This window comes from Anopheles merus, chromosome 2L, assembly GCF_017562075.2.
Source record: "Anopheles merus strain MAF chromosome 2L, AmerM5.1, whole genome shotgun sequence".
NCBI classification, from domain to species: Eukaryota; Metazoa; Arthropoda; class Insecta; order Diptera; family Culicidae; genus Anopheles; species Anopheles merus.
The window spans coordinates 12,285,256-12,312,139 of record NC_054083.1 but is presented as its reverse complement, the minus strand read 5'-3'; the positions used below and the strand labels follow the sequence as shown (position 1 = coordinate 12,312,139).

The 26,884-nt window shown below is 44.4% G+C and overlaps 3 protein-coding genes across 3 annotated transcripts; all 3 read left to right on the top strand.

Moving 5' to 3' along the window:
* The first annotated feature begins 74 nt into the window (after positions 1-74).
* LOC121592235 lies at positions 75-21,946 on the top strand. Its single transcript, XM_041913640.1, has 22 exons — positions 75-1,639; positions 1,710-1,811; positions 1,883-2,176; positions 2,251-2,584; positions 2,650-2,890; positions 2,975-3,173; positions 4,947-5,789; positions 5,853-5,954; positions 6,022-6,315; positions 6,373-6,706; positions 6,780-7,020; positions 7,104-7,287; positions 11,942-12,511; positions 12,592-13,047; positions 13,110-13,734; positions 13,810-14,050; positions 14,131-14,326; positions 19,436-20,368; positions 20,435-20,536; positions 20,604-21,231; positions 21,298-21,541; positions 21,619-21,946. The coding sequence occupies exons 1-22, from the start codon at positions 758-760 to the stop codon at positions 21,818-21,820; spliced, it is 8,247 nt and encodes a 2,748-aa protein (XP_041769574.1). The 5' UTR covers positions 75-757; the 3' UTR covers positions 21,821-21,946.
* LOC121592422 (phenoloxidase 1-like) lies at positions 3,183-7,581 on the top strand. The gene is made up of 6 exons (XM_041913847.1): positions 3,183-5,789; positions 5,853-5,954; positions 6,022-6,315; positions 6,373-6,706; positions 6,780-7,020; positions 7,104-7,581. Exons 1-6 carry the CDS (start codon positions 4,908-4,910, stop codon positions 7,303-7,305), a joined length of 2,055 nt encoding a protein of 684 aa, XP_041769781.1. The 5' UTR covers positions 3,183-4,907; the 3' UTR covers positions 7,306-7,581.
* Positions 21,947-22,441: 495 nt separating the features above from the next.
* LOC121592420 (phenoloxidase 2-like) lies at positions 22,442-25,203 on the top strand. The gene is made up of 6 exons (XM_041913844.1): positions 22,442-23,058; positions 23,132-23,485; positions 23,554-23,655; positions 23,730-24,357; positions 24,424-24,673; positions 24,751-25,203. The coding sequence occupies exons 1-6, from the start codon at positions 22,531-22,533 to the stop codon at positions 24,950-24,952; spliced, it is 2,064 nt and encodes a 687-aa protein (XP_041769778.1). The 5' UTR covers positions 22,442-22,530; the 3' UTR covers positions 24,953-25,203.
* Positions 25,204-26,884: the final 1,681 nt, after the last annotated feature.

The window sequence follows — 26,884 nt, the reverse complement described above, 5'->3', positions numbered from 1 at the left end:
GTTACCATTTACTTGAGCTTGATAGCTTGTGGCACGAATTGGAAAGTTAGTTTCCCAGTATTAGTTGTCGTTAGCGTTACGTAAAGATGAAAACTAAAGCCCCGGACACACAGTATCTGTTCTGCTCGCCTTCCGCTCTCGTACGGTGAGGGGGCTGTATTATTAGCGAAAGTATTATTAACCTTTTAGCCGGCTTACCACGCGGAAAGGATCGAGATCTTTGGTTTAGCTTGCACAAGTTTTGCATTAACACCGTTTTTTGCGCTTCAATTACCTAACAAAAAGAACAAAACACCAAAAACGATTTAGGCAGGCGCATGTAACACCAATATTAGGTGGCTAAGAACGTTGCTTCAAGGGCGAGAGGAATGCAAGGGAATGGTGCCAACTGAGTCTTCAGAGGAACAGTATTTCTGTGTTGAAAAATGTAGTGTATTGCTTGAGGCAAATAATAAATAAACATATACAACTAGTAACATTAGCTGATAAAATGGATGCCTGCAGTGTTTGAAACGACGTTTAGATGAAGCTGTTACCACATACATCACAAATAGCGCTCACATGTAGATAAAAACAACTGCGACCTGACCTTCGACTAGTAGAGACCACAAACCACAGGGATTGATAGTCTTCACGAGCTTAACGATGCATTTCTAACCCGTTATAAAAGGCGCTCCAATCAGTGCAGTGGGTCAGTTAGTGCCCGAGATTTAGAAGTGTGCCAAGTGCTAAGCAATCCCTGCGACCGCTGCGAACGATGACTGATAACAATACGCTGTTCCGCGGCTTGATGCAAAAACCGTACGAACCGACGTTTGTGCCGAAGGTGGACGGGAAGCTGTACTACGATCTGCCCGATGCGTACCTAACCGACCAGTACCGCCCATACGGACCATCGATACAGAACCGGTTCGGCATTAATGCGGAAACGCGCGTACCATTTCCAAACATTAGCCCGCCGGATCTGTCCTTTGCCGACGTGGTCAGCCGACGAGGTGTGTTTTCGGTGTTTAACGCAGCGCACAGGCGGGCCGCTGGCCAGCTAATACAGCTCTTTCTCGATCAACCCAACCCGACCACGCTCAGTGCAGTGGCGGCGTACGTGCGGGATCGTGTCAATGCGCCCATGTTTCAGTACGCACTAGCGATCGCGCTCATTCACCGGGACGATACACGTGATGTGGAGATACCGAGCTTTCTGGAACTGTTCCCGGACCGGTTCGTCGATCCGGCCGTGTTTCCGCAGCTGCGCGAGGAAAGCAATCTGCTCGATCGGGGCAGCCGACGGGCAATCGACATACCGTCCAACTACACGGCGTCGGATCGGGTCGATGAGCAGCGCGTGGCATACTGGAGGGAAGATATTGGCCTCAGCCTGCATCACTGGCACTGGCATCTGGTGTACCCGGCCACTGGTCCGGATCGGGTTGTGCGGAAAGATCGCCGGGGTGAGCTGTTCTACCATATGCACCAGCAAACGATCGCACGGTACAACATTGAGCGGTTTGCAAACGGATTGGCGCGCACGCTATCGTTCAGCCAGCTAAGGGAAAGCATTCCGGAAGCTTACTTTCCGAAGATCGTGCGCAGTTCTGACGGGAGAGCGTTCTCCTGTCGCTATCCGAATCAAGTGATGAAGGTATGTGCATGCTTTGTACAACTTTTGATGCTTTTAGGTGTAGAAAAAAAGAAGAAACTTTCTTTTGCAGGATGTTAACCGTGTTGAGGATGAATCGACGATTCGTTTGGCGGATATGGACGTTTCTATCAAGCGTATATTTGAAGCCATTGATAATGGATACGCTCAAGCGGTAAGAAAAAAAAACAGTTTACACCATACATGATTTGTTTAAAATGCTTGTTTATTTGTCTGTGCTTTTAGACGAATGGCGATCGTGTTCCGCTGGACAACGAGAAGGGAATCGATTTAATTGGCGACATGCTAGAAGCGAGCACCAATTCAATCAACTTTAACTATTACGGTGACTACCACCAGAACGGGCATGTCATGCTGGGCTACATTCACGATCCTGACAATTCCTATCTGGAAGGCGTCGGCGTTATGGGCGATTTGACTACCACGATGCGGGATCCTTTGTTCTACCGCTGGCATCAGCACATTGACGACATTTTCGTACGGCACAAGCAGCGACTGCCGGCCTACACAAGCACGGAAGTGAGTAGCATAGCATGGTAAAGCTTCCCCGTTCAATCAAGAGTTAATGGGAACTGCACCACTCTTCATTCTAGCTTTCATTCAACGACATCACGGTGGATTCGTTCGACGTGCAGTTAAACAAAGCGAACGCGCCAAAGAATGTGCTTCTCACCTTTTGGCAGCGATCACAGTTCGATCTCGGCACGGGGCTAGATTTTGTGCCGGAAGGTAACCTGTTCGTGACGTTCACACACATTCAGCACGCGCCGTTTAGCTATCGTATCCAAGCGACCAATAACGGGGGCAGCATGCGGCGCGGTACCGTCCGTCTGTTTCTTGGGCCGAAGGTGAACGATCGTGGACAGGTCCTGCCTTTCCGTGACCAGCGCCGTCACATGGTGGAGCTGGACAAATTTACCGTGAACTGTAAGCTTACTTTGCAAACCGGGCTGTCGTAAGGGTGTCTATTAAACTGTCGTACTTCTGTCTAGTGCGTCCTGGGCAAAACTCCATCGTAAGACGTTCGGATGAATCGAACCTGACCATTCCGTACGAACGAACGTTCCGCAATATAGCCGCCTCGAGCCAGCCGGGCACGGAGGTGTTCCAGTTTTGCAACTGCGGCTGGCCATCCCATATGCTGCTGCCGAAGGGATCTGCCAGCGGTTTGGAGTATGACTTTTTCGTTATGATTTCCAACTACAATCAGGACCGGGTGGAGGAATTTAATGAGTAAGTTGATCTTCCTGGCTGGTGGTGTTGGGATTTTCTTTCTTGCAAATTTAGCCATTTCTTTGTGTTACTTTTATTATCAAGGAATGACAACTGTAACGATGCGCACATGTTTTGCGGTTTACGCGATCGTCGGTATCCGGATGCTCGAAGCATGGGCTATCCGTTCGATCGCTTCACGCCAAATTCCGTGGGAAGCTTGCAGGAATTCGCGCGCCCGTATAGAAATATGGCCACTACACCCGTTTCTATCCGTTTCACCAACACCGTTATTGCACGCACGTAATCAAACCGGATGATGACATGATTTTGTTTTCTTTTCTTATATCAACTTTATAGGTGCAATATTATACAAAGGAATATATTCAAACGAAAATGAAAATACATAATAATGCGCATAAACGCATATAGTACACATCTTGATCGCAACTTAGGGATTATTTTTCACCGTTTTCATGACACAAAATCAGCGTTCTTATTCCGTTCAATGTTGATATAGTTCACGCATGGATTGGGAAGCCAAGTCTACTTGGTGAATTTGCTTTTTTCAGTCGTCTATTTTGGGCAGTCTTACTTCGTATGTGTGATTCTCAACTGTAGAATGCCCGACATTTCACAGACAAGTTATGTTGATCGTTTGGAGCCAATTCTTATTGAGTTCTTATCTTTGTAAACAAGAAGAAAAATAAGGATCGTAGGCTCAAACGATGAATTCTAGAATACTGTTTTAAAGAGAGTTCGATCGATCCACTGATCCTCGATCGATCAATGCCGCAAAGCCATGATCAAGATCATGTTAGGATTTTTAGGGATGAAATAAGATTTCCGTCCTCATCAAACAAACCTTTTGTGTTTTTGAACGGGTGCACAATTGAGGGACTAGAGACACATGCTTTTATATGACTTATATTGCATACTTAAGCTATACAAAAATATGTAGGGACGTTTAATGATGTGTGTCTGGTCGCGGCCTATTATGCAATGTTTAATCTCAGTAGCTCAATCGCTCCCAAAGCCCTTAATGGATGCTGTCAGTTGCAAATACTTTCAGGCTCCCTTGGGCTGGCTTAATCATATAAACAGTACCGATCGACCCATTCCATAAAATCCTTTTAGGTTCTCTAGTAGTGATGGGTGGGTCGACCCGAACCTATCGGGTCGGAGCTATCCGTAAGCGGCCCGGAGTCGTTCGGGTCGACCCGAAAGGTACAAGTAGGCTCAGTATGGGTAACGACTCCGGTAAGTGCAAGAAAGCATAAGCGACTCCGACCCGATGGTGCAGCAAGTTCGCGTCGGTAGGCTCAATACCCAGGTAGGTTGAGGCAATAGGTAGGTTTAATACCTGGCTTGCACCCGACTCCCGGTCAGATCTTGAAAGGAATCGTATGATCCAACACTATTATCTACAGCAGCAACAGTCGAGATTGGCACTAAATGAAATGGCGTGAAGTTGTCTGGAATTAAGAGTAAGACAAAATAACTACCAGGCTTCACTCTTCGATCACACTTTCCCTTTTTTTTGGTGTCCGAAAACCCCCATTTAGTAAAGAAGGGAAGCATTAGATGAGGAATCTAATAAATCTGTGTTGCGATTTTTATACTCACTTTAGAACGACTCTTTACTGCTCCGTATTCTAGTGTAACGAGTTATCGTAATCGTTTTTCACATTGCATTGCATCATTGCTATCAGCTCATTTTCTTACAGGTCCTTCTTTCTTTCTTCTACTTCTGGCCTACTATTTACGACACAAACAAACATCCCGTTTGTTGGCCGGCGTATAACCACGATAAACGAGATTTTGTTTTTCTAGTCCACACTTGCGGTGTGTGCAGTTATCGTTGCAATGGGTTGCAAAAGTTTACCGACCCGGGATGAGGGGAAAAAAATTAGCATAAAAGCATGCGACTATGTAGTTCTGCTTAGCAGTCTCCAGTGCGCAACTGCAGACGTCACAGTTGATAGTGTGAATTTAGTGTTGTGTGCGGTTGTGTGCTCTCTCCCTGCCGTTCTTCAGCATGACGGATATTAATACACGCTTTCGTGGGCTGCTGCAGCGCCCGTACGAGCCGACCTTCGTGCCGAAAAACAATGGCCAGCTGTACTTCGATGTACCGGACTCTTACCTAACCGATCACTATCGCCCGTTCGGTGCGGCGCTGCAGAATCGATTCGGCACGAACGCTCAAACGCGTATTCCACTGCCAAACATTACGGCACCGGATCTGGCGTACGCGGATGCCGTTAGCCGTCGGGGTGGATTTTCGATTTTCCATCCATCGCATCAGCGCGTGGCCAGTCAGCTGATCGAGCTGTTTCTCGAGCAATCGAACCCGGACGCACTGACGGCAATAGCTGTGTTTGTGCGGGATCGTGTCAATGGTCCGCTGTTCCAGTACGCGCTCTCGGTCGCGCTGATGCATCGTACCGATACGCGCGATGTCGAGATTCCGAGCTTTTTGGAGCTGTTTCCCGATCGGTACATTGATCCGGCCGTGTTTCCGCAGCTGCGCGAAGAGGGCACACTTGTGGACCAGGGCGATCGACGTGCGATCGAGATCCCGATGAACTTTACCGCCTCGGAAAGGGTGGACGAGCAGCGGTTGGCCTACTGGCGGGAGGACATCGGTGTGAACCTGCACCACTGGCACTGGCATTTGGTGTATCCGGCCCGCGGGCCGGATCGTATCGTGCGCAAGGATCGTCGGGGTGAGCTATTCTACTACATGCACCAGCAAACGATGGCCCGCTACAACATTGAGCGGTTTGCAAACGGAATGCCGCGGGTGGTTGCGTTCCGAAATTTCCGCGAAGCCATCCCCGAGGCGTACTTTCCCAAGATAACACGCAGCTCCGATGGACGTTCGTATCCAGCTCGGCATCCCAACGAAACGTTGAGTGTAGGTTGCCGTGGCAAATGATCTTGTTGAGCTGCTTATAGACTATTTTCCGTTCTCCCACAGGATCTTAAACGAGTTGAGGATGGTGTAATAGTATCGATCGCTGATATGGAGCTATGGACGACTAGGATTTTTGAAGCAATTGATAACGGCTTCGCTCAATCGGTAAGTAAGCGATTGGTGGAAATAGTTATCTATATTCTGAACGACACACTCCACTCCTCCACAACAGTCGAGCAATCAGCGTGTTCCTTTGGACAATGACAGCGGAATCGACTTGCTGGGGAACATTGTGGAAGCGAGCACCCTGTCGGTGAATCCGCAGTACTACGGAGATCTTCACAACAACGGGCACAACATCCTTGGCTACATACACGATCCGGACAACTCGTTCCTGGAGGGTTTCGGTGTGGTCGGTGACAACACGACGGCCATGCGTGATCCGGTGTTTTATCGTTGGCATCAGCACATCGACGACATTTTCGTCCGTCACAAGCAACGGCTTCCGGCGTACACGGGACAGGAGGTACAGTACTGATCGCTGTATTACCTCCTACTTACGGCTTTCCTTTTCTGCTTACAGCTAGCATTTAACGATGTGGCGGTGGATAGCTTCGAAATTCAACTGAACAAAGCGAACGCACCGGTCAACATTCTGCTAACGTTCTGGCAAAGATCGCAGGTAAATCTCGGCACCGGGCTCGACTTCGGCCCGGAGGGCAATCTGTTTGCGACGTTCACGCACATTCAGCACGCACCGTACAGCTACCGCATACGGGTGAACAATCGTGCCGGGGACACTAGACGCGGCACGGTACGCATATTCTTCGGACCGAAAACAAACGAACGTGGCCAAACGTTGCCATTCCGCGAGCAGCGCCGTTTGATGGTGGAGTTGGACAAGTTTACCGTCACACGTATGTGTTCTGCTGCACGATCTCGGTGAGGCATTGTTTGGGGTTAGTAACACGTTCCACATCTATTTTGCAGTTAATGCCGGTGCTAATACGATCGTGCGACGATCGGATCAATCGAGCGTATCGATCCCGTACGAGCGAACGTTCCGAAATGTGGCTGCCTCATCGCTGACACAGAATGAAGCCTTCCAGTTCTGTAACTGTGGTTGGCCGAACCATATGCTTCTGCCGAAAGGGTCTCCCGACGGTATTGAGTATGACTTTTTCGTTATGGTTTCCGATTTTGCACAGGACCGCGTTGAGGATTTCGACGAGTAAGTGCAAATGGGGCGATGAGAAGGCTAAGCGCTATAAAAAGGACACTATTATCAATAAATTTTCTTTTACTCCACGCTAGGAATGTTAACTGTAACGATGCTCACTCATTCTGTGGTCTGCGTGATCGACGCTATCCCGATTCACGTAGCATGGGCTATCCGTTCGATCGCTTCACGTCAGGAACGATTGGCAGTTTGCTAGATTTTACCAAACCTTATGTCAACATGTTGGTCACTCCGGTGAAGATACGGTTCACCAATACGGTCATAGCGCGTGCTTAAAGTTCTCCTGATGTACTATATTATTGACTAAACGCCCCACACTTATACTCTATTTACAAACGATTATACTCGAAAATAAAATAACTGAACCATTTTCATGCAAGTTATACATATTTTATGTTATGGAAGACCGGGTCAACACAACGCAACGTGGAACACTTAGAACTTTAATGCCGAATAAAATAAATGTATCCTTCAGAATATAATTATTAATCTTTAAATTATTGTTAACTTTCAACAATGTCTTCAGTTCTGGTAATGTTAATGGTAATGTTTTGTTAACGGAATATTATTGGAAAATAAAAATCATCTAAAATTGTAAACCATTTTTGTTCATATGTCCAGGTATTCCCCGATATACGCTATTAATGCGGACAGGAGGCGATCGCGTATCTCGAGTACTCGAGTAGCGGAATTTGGGGCAAGCGTGCCATCTTAAGCAGTTCATGTTATAATTAATTAAAACTTGTTTATCAAAAGCCGATTTCAAACTCATAGCTATTTTACATCTATTTCCTCAATTATAAATGAGTTTCGCTTGAAAAAAGTGCAAACAAAACTATTTTTGAAGCGTTTAAAATGGGTCCTGTATCCCTCGTATGGGGCAAGACGGCCACCTGGTTAAAATAATCGTATTTCTTAGATAATTGGAAATTGTTTGGTTTGTGGCACTAGTATATGTATTCCAACATGTCTTGAGTCACCAATGAACCCTTTTTATCACAAACTGTATCGGAATATGGTTTGTCGCTGGTCTGTTTTTCCGGGGCGGAATCCGCTCGTAATAGTGGACCATACCGCTGCACGCTACAACAATGTTTACATTTTTGATAGCTCACGCCTTTGAAAGATGGTGGCACACTTGCCCCAAATAGAGGTGGCTCTTTTGCCCCAAAATTTATAACTTTCCTGAAATTGGATTTTTCAGTGACAAAGAGAAAGTTTTGTTCAACTTACCCCACAAAAAATTTCTTATTTGGTTTTATCAAAAAACTATAATATTCTGCTCAATTTTGAAACTGAACATAAATCAGTTCAAATAAATGGGAAAAATCGAAATCGAAACAAATATATCACCAATCTAATAATTTTTATGCCTTATTCTGGCATTCCAGACTTGTTTGGTTTGGACATAATTTATTTGGTTTTATCTCACATATTTGGCATCACTTCATCCTAAAAGTATTCCAGAGCTTTAACATTTCTAATTTTTCCTATTCACGCTGTTTCACTAAATTCACGAAATGATTCAAAATAAAACTATGTTACACCAAGTAGAAAAAGAAGAAAATTATTAAAATCTCGTAGAGTGCGTCTAATATAATTATATGCATCAAAGGGCGATTTTAAATTTAGAAGAACTGCAATTGTTACACTACGTGTACATGTTAGGCTCAATGGCATGTTAAACATGTTTGTTTGGTATGTGCTTAACATGAGTTACGTGCTTATCATAGTTTGAGTGGTTAATGTTAGGGGAAACACGATATATAAATTTAAATAATGTTATTTGCTTGTAATTTGTCATCAGCAGTGATATGGTACAATGAATTGCTGTATAAATGCGCTTCACGTACATATAATTTAAAACTTATTTGAATAATGTCTTAGGAATATTATAACTGCTTGACACCTAATTTTTTGTTTACATTTAAATTGCCAGAAATTCCACTCTAAACTCGTTGGTAAAGTCTAATCAAGGTGCTATTTTTTTAGAACTGTACTTATTAATTATTGGATAAGTAACATGTTCTCATTTTAAAAATACCTGTGGCATTTTGATATTGCTCTCTTAAGATCTGGATATGCTCCGTGTAAACTCATATCTTCTACATATTTACAGCATCTTTAACCGGGTAAAGGGTCTTTCGTTCTGTTTATTTTTCACACTTTACCCTTTAATCTCTCCCAAGTATGAACAGTTCAGATGTGTGAAAAAAAAACCCGCTTCGCCCGCATAGCTAAAACCGCAATATCAACTTCATACCGTCGGTCAGTTAATGCTCGAGTATCTTGCGAGTTCCAGCTGTAGATGACAGCTAATGATAAAGAACGATTCCATTGTTAGGCAGCCGGCATAGCTCTCCCAAGGTCAGCGGTGTGGTTGAGTGGTTTCATTCTTCACCACACTCAACACAGCGAATGAACTTTTCTTTATCAATGAAACTGTACCTACATTATCAAAAGTACCAAAGCGCACTGCTACATTGTTCGTAACATGACATAATAATGCTCCTCGATTGTGGTGCTAAAATGTTACATATTAATTATGTACCATTCAACTTTTTGTTTTAGAAGTGCTGACAATTGTTAATCCATTGTTACATTTCAGCGCACCATTTTAAATATGCACCAAATATGTACGCTAAACCAATCGGGAAATGAAGTTTTAACATTAAATAATTACAATTAGTAATGATACTCACGGTTTTATTTGATGATTTTAGGCAGCCTGTGATTCAGAAACGTATGAAACGCTGAGAGATTATTGTGGAATAGAATATGAAAGACTCAACGGTGGTACGCACTGTGGTACCAAAAAGATTGGAGAGTACTGGTCTTGTAAAGTCAATTTGAAATGGCAGAAAGGGTTAGGATTGAATAATCTATTAGCTTCTGTAGGAGACCACAACGGTAATGCTATTGTAGCTGATGGTAAGTCAGTAAGTAAGTAAGTGAGTACGCCATCTGACGGGTAAAGTGGGAGTTAGGTCGATCTGCTCTTGACAGATCGATGTTTACAAATATTATTTTCTATCTACATCCACGCGGTCTATATCGTGCCAACACTAATGATTGATTTATATTTACGTTGATTTTGCACAGTATAAACTATCTATCATATTATGGGTCTCTATATCTGCACAAAGCAACGCTTAAAATAACAATTTGTACTCTTTGCTATATTTCACATGCTATAACTTGTAGTTGCTTAACAGCACTGCTATTGTTAGTTCATCTTATAGCGGAATAACATTTGCTTTTAAAAAATGCCCAAACATTATCAGGTTTTTATCGGTTTATCTTAATCCACACTAACACAACGTTAATTGCACTTTCAATAATAGTATTCCGTGAACCAACTTCGTTTAGAACCGATCAAAGAAAGGCCCCACGCTACTACGGAAACGGACATCGAGTGGCAGTTTGTGGAAGTCGTATAAATCCATTCTGGCAGTCACTACATGGCTGCGTTCACTTGGCTGAGAGATCGATGCAATCGGCCAAACAGTGAAATAATACCTGGGAAAGATGAACAAACATATCCGGAAGCAGAAATCGCGTCCACTAGCTTCGCAGCGGCAAGCAATGACGCCAAAATTTTGTCGAGATAATTTCGAATCAATCGAAATCAATAAAAATCGAAGGTACACCTTAAAACATGCCTACACCCATGCCTACAAATTCTGGATAACTGACGGAAGACAGCTCGCAAGCTCGTAGATTTAGTTTTGCAAGTAAGCTTAAATAATTATCTTTCAAAGGATGTTCGTGGAATAAAATTATCTGCTTTTTTTCTACGGCCATCCGAATAACGACGTTATGCTAGTATCGCGTGGTGTCCTACTAGTGCTGCTTGGATTGCTAGAATTGAAAAAAATACAGAGAAATTTTATACGAACTGCCACTAGAGGTTACTAGGTCGCACTCTCGCTCCTCTTCCTACTTACTCTGTCCGATGTCACCTACTGAATGTTCGGATCGTTGTTCGGTTGCGCAAACAAGCTTTATCGGTGGATTGCTGCTAAATGTAACGCATGCTTACTCAAATCCCTTTCTATGCACCATATTGCGTTTTGCATCAAGGTAACTTCCTTTATTTGCACGTGAGGAGTGTTGTGTACAATCCAGCTTCTCTTTACTTTGGATTCAATATTTCTCAATTGTTAATTGTATTTTGAACCTTTTTTTTTCCCGAAGTATTTAATCAAATCTTTAGCTTTCCTACTGTTATTTAACCTCTACCGATTGATCATAGCCGTGCGCAAAGCGCTCAACGTCAGCATAGTACATTGGATTAACTTTAAGTAGTATCTGTTTAGTTTTTAGATTATTTTGTATAGTTTGTTATGTTGAACCCTTGAGGAAGACTTTTTTAATTAAATAATAATAATAGTAATAATAACATTTTTTAAATAGTCATAATAATAATAATAATAATAATAATAATAATAATAATAATAATAAATAATAATAATAATATAATAATCATACAATAATAATCATAATAATAACACTAATAATAATGATAATAATAATAATATAAATAATAATAATAATAAAACTAATAATGCTAAACTAATAATTGCCAACATCTATATATCTTAGATGAAGTAGTACTGGAATGACCTTGTTGGCTAGCGGTGACACACAACCACAGTAAAGAGTGGAGCTTCCTAATATCCATGCATCACTTGCTAAGAATGGTTACCATTAGCCTAATTAGCTAAGCCTTATCATAACCTATTGTGGTTAAGAGGGTTTCCATAACTGTCCAAATTCGGAACATAATTTTCGACAATGGATATAAAAAAGGGAACAAAATTAGAGACAGGAGCAGTACCATTCAAACTTTCCCCCCAAGCGTGGCAGATCGGTGTACGGATCGCGGTAAAAGCAAAAACCTTGTTTGTGAACAATGGCTACCACTATTCGGGACAAGTTTCGTGGCCTGTTACAGCATCCGTACGAACCGCTGTTTCTGCCGAAAAGCGATGGCCAACTGTTTTACGACCTGCCGGAGAAGTTCTTCACCGACCGTTATCGTCCGATCGGGCAAAACCTGATCAATAGGTTCAGTGCTGCAGCGGCTGCACCGGCCGGTACGAGTGCGGACACACCGGCCATGAATCGGGTATCGCTCAACAACATCCCCGAGCCGGACATAAAGTTTGCCGAAGCCGTACCACGCCGCGGAGCGTTCTCTCTCTTCATCCCGGAGCATCGCGTTATCGCTGGACGTTTGATCAAGCTGTTCCTGGATCAACCGGACGCCGATACACTGGGGGATGTCGCTGCGTACGCAAGGGACCGACTGAACGGTCCACTCTTTCAGTATGCACTGGCAAGTGCTTTGCTGCATCGAAGCGATACGAGTGATGTTCCCGTGCCTTCATTTTTGCACCTTTTCCCGGATCAATTTATAGACCCAGCAGCGTTTCCCCAAATTCGCGAGGAAGGACGAGCCGTGTTGCAGCCGAATCGGGTATGAGTTGCTCTCGCATTTATTCTATAGTGTTGGTAATTGAGATGTGGTTTCTGGTGTTTTTTTTTGCTTCCGCCCAGATGTCGATAGACATTCCGCTGAACTACACAGCATCGGATCGTGTGACCGAGCAGCGGTTGGCGTACTTCCGGGAGGACATTGGCGTGAATCTCCATCACTGGCATTGGCATCTGGTGTACCCGGCAGAAGGGCCGGAACGGATTGTGCGGAAGGATCGCCGGGGTGAGCTGTTCTACTACATGCACCAGCAGATGATTGCCCGCTATCAGGTCGAACGTTACAGCCAAGGTTTGGGGCGTGTGACTCCACTAGACAATCTGCGGACGCCCATCCCCGAGCCCTACTATCCGAAGATTCTGCGCAGTGCCAATAATCGTACGTATCCTGCACGATACGCCAACATGACGCTTGAGGACGTTATACGCCCGAATGATGGGCTGCGTGTGATCATTTCGGAAGTAGAACGTCAGCTTCAGCGCATTATTGCAGCGATTGACGAAGGTGTTGTGGTTGCGGTAAGCACGTGTGGAGAGTGTCCGTAAAGCAACGAGCTTATCCTACGATCTTTTCTTTGCAGCCAAACGGACAGCGCACACAGTTGGACAACTTCCGCGGCATCGATATATTGGGCAATATCGTTGAAAGCTCGACCTTGTCCGTGAACGGCCAGCTGTACGGCGATACGCACAACAGTGGGCACGTATTGCTTTCGCTCGTGCACGATCCGAGGGAAGATTTTCTTGAGAGCTTCGGTGTGATGGGTGATGTGACGACGGCGATGCGTGATCCCATCTTCTACCGCTGGCATACCTTCGTGGATAGCATTTTCCAGCGCCACAAGCAAAGGTTCGCACCGTACGGTCCAGCCGACTTGAGGAACCCGGGCGTTAACTTGCTGAGGCTGGAAACGGAACTAGATCGGCGCGATTCGGTCAAGAACACTTTGCTAACGTTCTGGCAACGTTCGCAGTTCGATCTGGGTGCTGGTATAGACTTCGGCGCAGAGGGCAGCGTGTTCGTAAGTTTCACTCATCTACAGCACGCCGCATTCAACTATCGGCTGCAAGTTGCCTATTCTGGTACGGCCAAGCCTGCGACGCTGCGCATCTTTCTGGCGCCGAAGCGTAATGAACGAGGACAATCGTTGACGTTTGAAGAGCAACGACGGCTGGCTATTGAGATGGATACATTCCGTGTGAATTGTAAGCAAAGCGATAAGCATTTTCTTCTCACACTTTGATTCGCCAAACGTTGATTTTCCCTCCCTTCTATTACAGTAACACCTGGCATTAACAACATCATTCGACGATCAGCAAACTCGAGTGTTACCATCCCATACGAACGCACCTTCCGCAACGTGGCCAACACAAACATTGGTGATGCAAATTTCCGCTTCTGCGGCTGTGGATGGCCATCGCACATGCTTGTGCCGAAAGGCGATCAGTTCGGTGTGGAGTACGATCTTTTCGCGATGCTGTCCAATCATGACCAGGACCGGGTTAATCCTTTGTTTGATGAGTGAGTAGTGCTAGAGTACAGGAGGCAGACTATGATTGCGGGATTGGCACAGATGACTAATCTGCCTTTGATCGTTCTAGACGCACGGACTGCAATGATGCACACTCGTTCTGTGGTTTGAGGGATCGTACGTATCCAGATGCACGCAACATGGGCTTTCCGTTGGATCGTCGTGTAGCGAATACGGTTCGATCGTTCCAGGATTTCGTAGCGCCGTATCAGAATATGCGTGTCGCGACGATAACGATTCGCTTCACCAATACGGTTGTGGAGAGAACTTGATTATTTCTGGTGGAGTATGGATTAACAAAAAGCAACATGGTAGTGACATTTCAGGCGAACGAAATTGAAAGTATGCTGACAATAGTACATAATAAACGGATTTTTTTTCATTTGAATAATATGAAGTGAAATCAATTAACATTATAATTACGAAATTTAACACATCCTGAAAAAAATTGAAGTAATTTGATGCAAATATCTCCTTTCTACATGGAAAAGTAATCTATCTAGAAAAAAACCTCTCTGGCCACTTAAATTGGGTGAATAAAATCAAGAAGCAAACATAAATTCTTCTTGTTGTGGACACGATCAACCCTCATATTGGCTTGATGTAGGCTTACAAGACTTAATTTTTCTCATTATTGGATAGAACAATTTTCTACTCCACTGTAAGGCACTGAACCGTTTTTAAAGCTGCTCTGTATACATTGATTCTGTTGTAGATCTAGCAATCGTAGCAGGCAAAATGCAAAGATAGATTTTAGTAGTCTATAATAGGATGAGGCAATAGTTTAGTTGTAATAAAACCACTAGTAAAAACAAACGTTTTTAGGTTGTGGGCGACAAGTACTAAAACTGACGGTTCACGGAATCCCGCTGTTTTCCGGAACAGGCTACGACACCTGGAAGTTTTGGGTCAAAGTGTATTTGAATGCCTCGAAGGTAAGCGCGGTCATAAAGAATATTCCAGCAGTGGCTAAATAAGTGCCCAATGTTCGAGGAAATGGATGTCAAAGCAATGTCTCTGCTGGTGAGCTTCATTTCAGACGTATATTTGGGATGTATTCGAGAAAAATCCACTACCAGACTTAAATGTGAGAAGCACTGGCGAATACATTTGCCAAGAAGTACACTTCTGTTTGGGGCAACCCATTAAACATTGCGTGGGTTGCGAGTAGTATCATCTGCTCGAAATCTTATGGCATTTTAAATAATCTTTGTTTTTTATTGATTTTTTCCAGCGTTATTCGTCGAAAAGATCGCTATTTAAATTTTTATGGATTTTTTCAAAATAAAATGTAAAAATTTAGGTGTTTATTATGCTACAATTCGCTCTGTTATACGGACGTCACACGAAGCGTAAACTTTGGCGTAAACTAAATTTCAGCCATACAACCCTATAATCTTTTGACAGGAAGTTTACGCTCTCCCATACAAATCAAGCGTAAACTTTTTGAGTTTCAGCTTCGTGTGACGTCCGTATTATACCTGCTCTCGGAGTGCTATAATTATAACTGCTAAAACTAGGGGCGAAAAAGCTTTAGCAGCTTGCCTAGGCGAGCAAGTCTAGGCTCGCAAGGTCGTCTATGCGAGGGCTCTGGGGCTGTGTACTTGTATGGCGTGCGAGCCCTCGCGCGCCCTCGCAAATCGCTGTCAATTGCATTGGCGGGGTGCAGCGGTGTAGTGCGCTATTATGAGCGGATTCTACCCTGCTTAAGAACTGCTCCCACCCCCACACAACACTTACTCTTAAAATTACACATACACTTTGAAAATTTGGGCGCGCAAGCTACGAACAACACAATATAAAAAGCTGTAATAACTACATGCCCCGATCTAAGTCGCAATGGTCCAATCGGAACGCCAGCACACTAAATTACAAATATGGTGTGTGAAAAAAGATTTTCCTTCTGACCAAATCCACAACACACACGGCGACACTCATTCATCATCGGTCACATCGACACGTTGTCGATTGAAGTGGAGATCTAAAAATAGAACTAGAGAAGTTCAAGGGTGAGGGACGGGGAAGAAGGACAAGAGGAGTGTGATAGATTAAAAATGTTAAAATAATGTTTAGGGAGGAAGAGAGGGAGAGGGGAGGCTGTGCAGCAGCGTCTTGTCTGGCTGTAAGTATCGTAAAAGCCCCCTAAAATTGGAGGAAAATTAGAACAGAATTTTCGAAAAAAAACTTTTTTGTCTTCTTTAGTACAGTTTCACGCACACGAGCTGTCAAACGGCGGCGCTGGCATTCCAAATATTCAACGAAATCTAGCAATACTTTTACCCGAGTCGGAAGCGCAGAACGCTGCACACACGCGCACAGCTCAAATCGATACCATTACGCCATCCCCGTTGACCCAAAGCGTTGGTTAGAGCGAGAAACCATGATTCCTTGCTTTGCCGGTGCACGAGCACCAAAACCACGCGGAAACAATTTCTGCGAAAAGCGAATGCATTGAACGCTGCGCACACCTAAAACTTTTCATCTGTGCCTCACCCGCAAAACGCGCTGGGTAGAGTGATAAGGCATGTTTTTAGTGGTGGTAGTGGGCGCATGATCATCCAAGCCATGGGCATTAATGTAGACGAAAACTGCACAAACACAACGTCGCGGTTCACTCCTTCCTCAAATTAAACTTTAGGTGGTTAAACAGGCCAAGGGACCAGACGAAAATCATTCTGGTAAGATTTCATTCTACTATCGATTCCGATGTCGATAAGTGCGTTCTTGAATTTGGCTTGTCTGTGTTTTCACATAAAAACTAAGAACTATCAAAAGACCTCGGCCAACTTTTGGAGCCCCAGCCCCAATGAAAGTTCGCGTAAAACCAGTAGGTGTTGCCCAGAACACCACATGCAATCATGGAACCTCAAATCAAGGTTAGTTAACTAAATTCTATAGCAATATTGCAGGAACCAGTATAAATAATTTCGCTACTCTCCCCACCCTCTGCCCTTCACGTTATACACAACATTCTCGAACCATCCTTGGGTTTTGCTTTCGGTGTACACATTTATGATATGGGTTTTGTGAATGTGGATGTGTCGCTATTTGTTTATGCCATTAGTGTGTATTCGGTAAAGAAAAAACTTCTCACCGAGCCCGAAAGAAGCCTGATTTTTTGTCAATGCGAAACAAATGTATGTGATTGATCGTCCGGTAGATTTTTTTTCTAAGATACATATTGCTCAAACAGCCAATCATTTGACAATAATGTGTTTGTCATAGTTGATAACTACAAGTGTTAGGGTATCATAACAAATTGATCGTCCTGGATTCTAATCTCGTTTAGATCAAGCCACTTATTATACACTACATGTGTTTTCTTACGATCGGAGTGTTTATTGATGAGCTAGTGATGTGTTCTTGGGAGCGCAACAATGTCTCTGGAAGAGTCCGGCTCTTGGACTTAACCATCTCCGGCGCAGGTTCCGCATCATCAACGACTCATGGGAGTCGCAGCCACAGTATATGGCATATAAATATAATTTCCATACATTTTTGGATTGCACTAAGGATTGCCTAGATTATATGTTCGAGTGATATAAATATATTATTTTGAAAAATGAATATATCAAATCGAGCCGTTTGACAGGAAATATATGCGTAGTATGATAAGCCGGTCTGGTGGTACAGTCGTCAACTCGTACGATTTAACAACATGCCCGTCATGGGTTCAAGCCCCGAATAGACCGTGCCCCCATACGTAGGACTGACTATCATGCTATGGTAACTAGTCACTGAAAGCCAAGCTCACTTCACTAGTGGGTACAAGGCAGGCCTTGACCGACAACGGTTGTTGTTCCAAAGAAGAAGATGATATGCCCATCGTTAATATACAGTCTTTCGCCTATACTATATACTATATACTATATACCTAATTAATCCTATTTTTTTATTTAATTTAGTACATTTATGTAATTTATTACTTCTTTGATGCGATGGGTGTGGAAAATTCGGTTATTTTTGTCTTTTTAGTGATTTTAAACTTTTGGAAAAATACAAATTATTTTTCACTTGACAGTTGATGGAGAAAACTGTACCGATCTGACATCTGAAGTGTCAAAAATCAAAATTCGCGTAACTCGAGTGTCGCGTAACTCGGGGAAAGATTGTATATGGTTAGAAAAAAAATCCTACCGGACGGACACTCAATCACTTGTATATGTCCCGCATTGAAAAAAATCAGGCGCGTAGCTAATGCAGTTTAAAACACATTAGTTAAGGTAAGGCGCCCGGTAAAATCGCTGGTGCAAAATATTAGGCTAATAACTTAAATAATCATAAAAACCAAGCCACGCCATTTTGTTATTTTTGTGAGTGGTATTCAAAAATTAGGTTATTTAATACGGACATAAAGTACCAATGCAGATTATTTACTTTAAGCTATAAGTAATGACAATAATTTTCAATTTCATAAACATAATAGCCAGCTTTGTGGTCATTTTGATGATGCAGAAGGTTCTACAGACATTCAGAAGGTCCAATTTTCAATAGACCTGATACATTCCATGCCTTTGTTGACTTAAATGTATGATTCTTTTATTTTTAAGTTGCCGGCGTGATTTTTGCCAGAGGATAGCTTAAACAGTAATGTAAGATCCAACTACAAGAATAATATACAATATTGTTAGTGCCCGTAAATGTAAGATCCAACTACAAAAATATGATATCGCACGTGATTCGAATCCCATTTCTACCCTTTTTTACTTATGTTTCATACGTTGGGTAGTAAGTAATAGGTGCAGGGACCAATTTCAATGTAAATGTTCCCAGACGCAAATATCATAAGGCTCATTTCCAAAAAATCCATTGACATTTCACCGACCTGAAGTAGGTTTCGAAGTGTTAAATGGAATTGGTATTTCCCTCATAATATCTCAACAACTGTGTAATTATGATATTCCAATCTATTCTGCTATAAATAGAATGGTTTAACATTGTTTTAACCTACCCAGCTCAGTGAACCAAAATCGCACACGACTTTACATATAGACAATCAATGATCTTTCTGCATTACGGCTAAATAATTATCTTAACATGAAGTATCTTCTAAAGCATTAACACATAAGCAAAGATAATCTTGTAAAATAAAATGTCCATTTCGCTTATCGTTTGCGCTCTGTGCCTCATGCTTCCGAAGTGCATTGCACTCGTTTGCGGTAGCATGGAGTACGATAAAAAGTTGTTCAACTTTTGCGCTGTAATTTCTGTTACTAATTGCTTTCTAATCTGTGCCATCCGGCATAAGCTTGATGAATGCTTAGACGCCCATATCCCGCCCATTGTCCGGGGCGTATAAATATGACGGCCTTTCGCTAAGACAGTCAGTTGAACCGGGCAGTGCATCTAGTAGCAACCTGAAGCAAAGTTTTTGATTGTTGCTTGTTTCAGCTGTAAAAGCAAACCACAACCGTTCGGACCACAACATGTCGGACCTCCAAACTGGATTTCTGTGTCTTATGACGCGTCCTACCGAACCATTGTTCTATCCGAAGTACAACGGAGAAGTGTTTATGGATCTTCCTCCCGAGTATCTTCCCGAACGCTATCAACGTATAGCTGGTTCGATCAAAACCTACCACGGATCGACAGCCAAGCATCACATCTCGATCAAGCCAGTGGAGCTGCCAGACTTTGGGTACACCGCTCGTGTACCACGCCACGGTGAATTTAATCTATTTAATTCGGCTCAACGGCAGGTGGCAGGGCGGCTGGTAGGAGACTTGCTCTCACAGCCCGATCCCCAAGCGATGCTCTCGGTGGCGGCTTACGCTCGCGATCGTTTGAATCCAACCTTGTTCCAGTACGCACTTGCCGTGGCGTTGGTACATCGAAAGGATACGGGTAACGTACCGGTACCCTCTTTTCTAGAAATGTTTCCCACACGGTTCGTCGATCCGGCACTGTTCCCTAAGCTAGTTGAGGAGGGATTTGTAGTGCAGCAGGGTGAACGCGTGGCAATTGAGGTGCCACCAAGTTTTAGCGCTTCCGAGACAGATCCCGAACAGCGGTTGGCCTATTTTCGGGAGGATATTGGTGTGAACCTGCACCATTGGCATTGGCATCTAGTGTACCCACAGGAAGGTCCGCTTGAGGTCGTCGACAAGGATCGCCGCGGAGAACTATTCTACTATATGCACCGTCAAACCGTAGCTCGGTACAATGTAGAACGGTTCTGCAATCGGTTGCCAGCGGTGAAACCGCTGAAGAATCTTCGCGAACCCATTCCCGAGGCATACTTCCCGAAGCTGCTGAACAGTGCACTGAATCGAACGTACCCTGGCAGACATGCGAATATGGTGTTGAGCGTAAGTTAGCAGAGAAAGTGCGCATACAAAAAACCGTACGATGTTGTTAACGTCTCATTATTGCAGCATGTTAACCGCCCCGACGATGACGCTGTTGCAACGATCTTGGAGCTTGAATCATCGCTGGGAAGAATAAAGGAAGCCATTCAGTCCGGTTTCGCAATGGCAGTATGTATTGTTATGATAAAAAGAAACATTGTACTTTTTGGCAAAACTAAGCTAATGTTTATTACAGGCGGACGGGACACGTGTTCCTCTGGATCCTAAGAAAGGCATCGATATTCTTGGAAATATTATGGAAAACTCGATCCTTTCGGTCAACGTGCCGTACTACGGTAATTACCACTCGCTTGGCCACGTTCTCATCGGCTTTATCCACGATCCGGACAACCTGTACCTCGAGGGACACGGTGTGATGGGTGATTTTACGACGGCAATGCGTGATCCAACGTTTTACCGTTTCCATGGCCACGTGGACGATGTGTTTGATATGCACAAGCAAAAGCTTTCGCCATACAAAGCGCACGAGCTGTCTTTCCCAGGTGTATCCATCTCGGACGCAACGGTGCAGATTACGAGCGGTAAGGCGGCCAGAAATAGGTTGCTAACCTTCTGGCAACGGACGCAAGTTGATCTGGGAACGGGGCTAGATTTCGGACCGCAAGGTAACGTGTTGGCAACGTTCACCCACATCCAGCACGCACCGTTTGCGTACCAAATTATGGTACAAAACGAAACGGCGGAGCAAAAGAAGGGAACTGTTCGCATTTTCCTCGCCCCGATCTACGATGCGGACGGAGAGCAACTGTTACTGAGCCAGCAGCGTCGGTACATGCTGGAGATGGACAAATTTGTCGTCAAGTGTAAGTATACTTTAAGTTGAGCAATACTGTTATGGTGCTGCAATCGTATCGTGTGTTTCCTTCAAGTACATCCTGGCGATAATCGGATCATTCGACGATCGGACCAGTCAAGCGTAACCATACCGTACGAAAGGACATTCCGGCGAGTTGAAGCTTCCAACATGCCAGGCACGGAGAGCTTCCGCTTCTGCAATTGTGGCTGGCCCGATCATATGCTGCTGCCCAAGGGACATCCCGATGGTCAACCGTTCGATCTGTTTATCATGATTTCTGATTACAAGGACGATGCAGTAAGCACCGGATTTAATGAGTGAGTACATTACGGAATCAGTCTTGATGAACTCGGTTTTAATTTTTGAGTCATTTAAATATCTTGTGCTCATGCAGGAATGAAAACTGTAACGATTCACACTCATACTGTGGTCTACGCGATCAGCTGTATCCGGACCGTCGTGCGATGGGTTTTCCCTTTGACCGACAGCCGGTTGCCCAGGATCACTTGATGAAGGACTTTGTGGCCAGGTTCCCCAATATGAGCCGTACCGTAGCGGAAGTTATGTTCACCAACACTACCATTTCGCGCACGTAAATGGCATCACGATAACCGATCGATGAACGATACTTGTGGCTGACCCGTATGATCGTTTTTTTTTTATCAACGAGGAACATTATATTAAAATGCAATGGAAAAATGAGCAATAAAATATATTCATAATCAAGCAAATATTTGCCGCATTGCATTACTTTCTTAAAGTTATTTCTATTTTTTGCAAGTATAATGAATATTACACGAATGATCATAACATTTCACGTTATTTTTTCAACATTGCGATTTTATTTTATTTTTTTCCTTAACAACCAATATGCTATTGCAATATGGATAAGGCACACACATTCCCAGTTATCATAATCGCTTACCAAATCATTGGAATACCGCAAACATCCGCAAAAATAGAACGGATTGATATGTTTTATCAAAGCTTCATGCATGTGCATACCGTGGTTTACATTTGCTTCCCATGTACTGCAACAATTGCAGATTACAATTGCATTGTACCATAGCACTATCGCAGATGCAGTGGTCGTAAACCGCAAAAATGACGATTGGAATTGGAAGAAATTGCATACAACCCGGCACCGGCACGCCAAGTGCAAATCAGAATGATATATAAACTATACCAACTACTTCTGTAGCATCACAAACGTGACTGTAACAGTGACTAGTGGTTCTCGTTTCGTTTTCGCGCGTCTTTAAACACCGAATTGTTCCTTTAAGTGGAAGAACTAACGGATAATCAAATGGCTGACAACACTAAACTGTTGGCATTGCTGCAGCGCCCCCTCGAGCCAACGTTCTACCCAAAAGATGGCGGCAAAACGGTGGTCGATCTGCCGGAAAACTATCTCACCGATCGCTACAAACCGATCGGCCAGTCGCTCCAGACGCGCTTCTCGTCCGAAGCGGATACGCGCATCGCTGTGCGGGCTACTACTCTGCCCGACATTAGATTTGCCGAGGAGCTGCCTAGAAGGGGCGATTTTTCGCTGTTTATTCCGAAGCATCGCAAAATTGCTGGTGATTTGATTAAACTGTTCTTGGACCAGCCGGATGTAGACACGCTGATGAGTGTTAGTTCGTACGCGAGAGATCGGTTGAATCCGGTCCTGTACCAGTACGCCATGGCTGTAGCCATTCAGCATCGGCCCGATACGAAGAACCTAAACATTCCTTCGTTCTTTGATCTGTTTCCGGATTCGTTCGTCGATCCGACGGTCATTCCAAAGCTTCGAGAGGAAGGCGCAGTTGTAAACAATCAAAGAGATCGGGTAAGTAGCGACACACGTTTGACGTGTCGCAGGTGATTAACAAACTTGATCGTCGATTGCCATTCGTCTACAGATCACAATAGACATTGCAATGAACTACACTGCTTCCGATCGGGAGGATGAGCAGCGGTTGGCCTACTTCCGCGAGGATATCGGTGTGAACCTGCACCATTGGCATTGGCATCTGGTGTATCCGGGCGAGGGTCCAAATAACGTAGTCAATAAGGATCGACGTGGTGAGCTGTTCTACTATATGCATCAGCAGCTGATCGCTCGCTACAATGTGGATCGATTCTGCAATCGATTGAGCCGCGTGCGTCCTCTGACTAGCTTGCGAGAGCCACTACCGGAAGGATACTTCCCGAAGATCGTTCGAAGCTTAACAAACCGAGGTTTTCCTGCTCGTCCACAAAATACAATCTTGAGGGTAAGATTTATTTGCACGCGATCGATTAGATTCAGACCACCGTTTGTCTTTGTAACTTTTACTTCCAGGATTTGAATCGAATTGAGGACGATGTCGTTCTTTCAATTACCGACATTGAACTATGGGGTAGCCGTATTGCTGAGAGCATCGATGGCGGTTACGTTGTTGCCGTATGTTGCAATTGTAATTATTATAATGGATTTGCAAAAAGTGTTAAATAACGTGTGATCTTTCTTTACACTAGCCCGGAGGAAATCGGATTCCGCTCGATGAGCAGACTGGCATTGATGTGCTGGGTAACATCATAGAACCGTCGGCACTGTCGGTCAACAGTCAATACTACGGTAACTATCACGGCCACATGCACAATCTGATTTCGTTCAGCCACGATCCGGAGAACCGCTTCCTGGAGGGATACGGTGTGGTGGGCGAGTTCCAGACCGCTATGCGCGATCCCGCCTTCTACCGTCTGCACGCTCAGGTGGACAACATGTTCCATCGCTACAAGCGCACGCTGCAGCCGTACAATGCCAATCAACTCGGGTACGCCGGTGTACAGATACAATCGTTCGGTGTACAGTTGAACCGTGCCAATGCGCCGGCCAATGTGCTGCTGACGTACTGGCAGCGGTCACAGATTGATTTGGGCACCGGACTCGACTTTGGGCCTCAAGGAAACGTGTTTGCATCGTTCACGCATCTGCAGCACGCACCGTTCACTTACCGTTTCGCGGTGAACAACACTACCGGTGCGGCTCGTCGTGGAACGTGTCGTATCTTCATAGCACCGAAGACGGACGAACGTAACACTCCGCTGACGATGGACGAGCAGCGCTTATTGATGATCGAGTTGGATAAATTCCGTGTCAATTGTAAGCTTATTTACTGTTTGTTGTATCTTTAGAAATGGAGTTTATGTTTGGTCCATACTTCCGCAGTGACTCCCGGTGTTAATAATATTGTTCGTCGTTCGGAACAATCGAGTGTTACCATTCCGTACGAGAGAACCTTCCGTCCGATGGCACTATCTAACATTAATCTACCCGAAACGGAACAGTTCCGCTTCTGCAACTGCGGCTGGCCCCATCATTTACTGCTTCCCAAGGGCACGGCCGAGGGAATGAAGTTCGACCTGTTCCTTATGATCTCCAACTTTGCCGATGATACCGTCAACCAGGAGTTTAACGAGTATGAATTTGCTTTACTGTGGCTGTTAACACACCTCACTTACCTCATTTCGGTACAACTTTTCTGTTTGCGTTTAGGGACATAAACTGCAACGATTCCCATTCGTTCTGTGGCATCCGCGATCAGCTGTATCCCGATAAGCGTCACATGGGATATCCGTTTGATCGTCGTATACCGACGGCCACGCGTACGCTGTCAGACTTTACGCGTCCAAACAGTAATATGACCAACATTGAGGTACAAATTCGCTTCACAAATACGGTGATTGCACGAACCTAAATGAATGCCTCTCCTGCTCAACTCGTGAATATGTACCAAGTACGCCTCAATAGGGAGGGTGATCGTTTAGTTGGATTTGGAAACATAGCAATGTTGTTACCGTTTCTAATTTCCGAATAACGATTTAATACGGATAAACTCTGCAATTGAGGCTCTTGATATGGTTCAAAAGGATGCCGACCGGTGAATGATTCTGTTTTACTCATGAATTATGTTTGAATATAATCGAATAAAGTGTTGCATTTGAAAAATAGGTGCCTGATTTTATCCTAGCGGTTTTTAATAAGATGTTATTAGTATTATGTACATTATAATATGTTCTAATGTTATGATATGTATGTAATATCATCCGAGGGAACGCTAATGCGTAACGTTAAAACTTTACGCATAAGGGAACCCTCAGGGGAACATAAGGGAATATAATATAATATCAGATCAGATATTATATTATATTCTTAAATCGCTAACAAGAATATTTTATCATCCGGACAATCCCTTAGCAACAAAGACTGATTGTTTAGCTACATTAAAGTTTTGTGCTGTAGAATCGCATTTGTTGTGCAACTGATGCTCTGATCATGTGATCTGTTATCTCATTAGTTATTCTCTTTTAATGGCACTTTCTTAGTTGATTTTTTTAACAATAGTGCTCTGTTTATCTGTATGTTTATGTACGATCTATTATGTAATTTTTGATAAGACTATGGAAAGGGTTAAATGATGAGCTTACCAACGTTGTACAAACTGAGCATAAGATAAAGATTGCGCAGATAAATATGTTGGAATCCACAGGCCCGTCTGTGATACAGTTGTCAGCCCGTATGGCTTATCAACATGTCCGTTGTGTGTTCAAGCTTATTATGTCGTGCTCCCTATACGTCGGAATGACTATCCTGCTCTCTCTCTCTCTCTCTCTCTCTCTCTCTCTCTCTCTCTCTCTCTCTCTCTCTCTCTCTCCCTCTCTCTCTCCCCTCTCTCTCTCTCTCTCTCTCTCTCTCTCTCTCTCTCTCTCTCTCTCTCTCTCTCTCTCTCTCTCTCTCTCTCTCTCTCTCTCTCTCTCTCTCTCTCTCTCTCTCTCTCTCTCTCTCTCTCTCTCTCTCTCTCTCTCTCTCTCTGTTGGCCTGCTCACGATAGAGCACGTCGATGTGACATGGCCCGGTCAACAAAAGAACTCCCGTCCATGAAGACACCCGATCTCCGTCAGGTCTCGCTTCACCTGGTCCAGTAATCGAGTTCGCTGTGCTCCCCTGCGCATTATGCCGAACTGAGGATTGCTGTCGAACACCTTCTTGGTGGGGCATGAGTCCGGCATCCTCATGACATGCCCCAGCCATCGTATCCTGCCAGCCTTCACTAACGTCAGGATGCTCAGTTCGCCGTACAGCTCAGCAAGCTCGTGGTTCATCCTTCTCCTCTACGCTCCATGCTCGAACACACCGCCAAAGATGGTCCGGAGGATGCGTCGCTCAAACACGCCCAGAGCGTTTGCATCCTCAACTCGGATGGTCCAGGACTCGTGTCCGTACAGGACCCTCGGGCGTATCAATGTGCGATATATCTCACATTTCGTGCGGGCTCGAAGTCTTCTGGACCTCAGCAGAATGCGTCTCCGGATTTCGCTGCTGATGTCGTTGTCCGAAGTAACGACCGTCCCGAGATAGCAGAACTCCTTTACCACCTTGAGACACTCGCCGTCAACTAATACACTGCTTCCCAGATGGTCTGAGTCACCGACATGCAGGTACTTCGTCTTCGTCGCATTCATTCTCAATCCAATTCTTGCTGCTTCGCGTTTGAGTCGGGTGTACGCCTCACAAACCTTCGCTGTTGTCCTGCCGATGATATTGATGTCATCCGCAAAGTCAAGAAATTGGACAGATCGGTAGAGGATCGTGCCACGGGTGTCGTTTTCTAGCCCCGTGCCTCGAATGA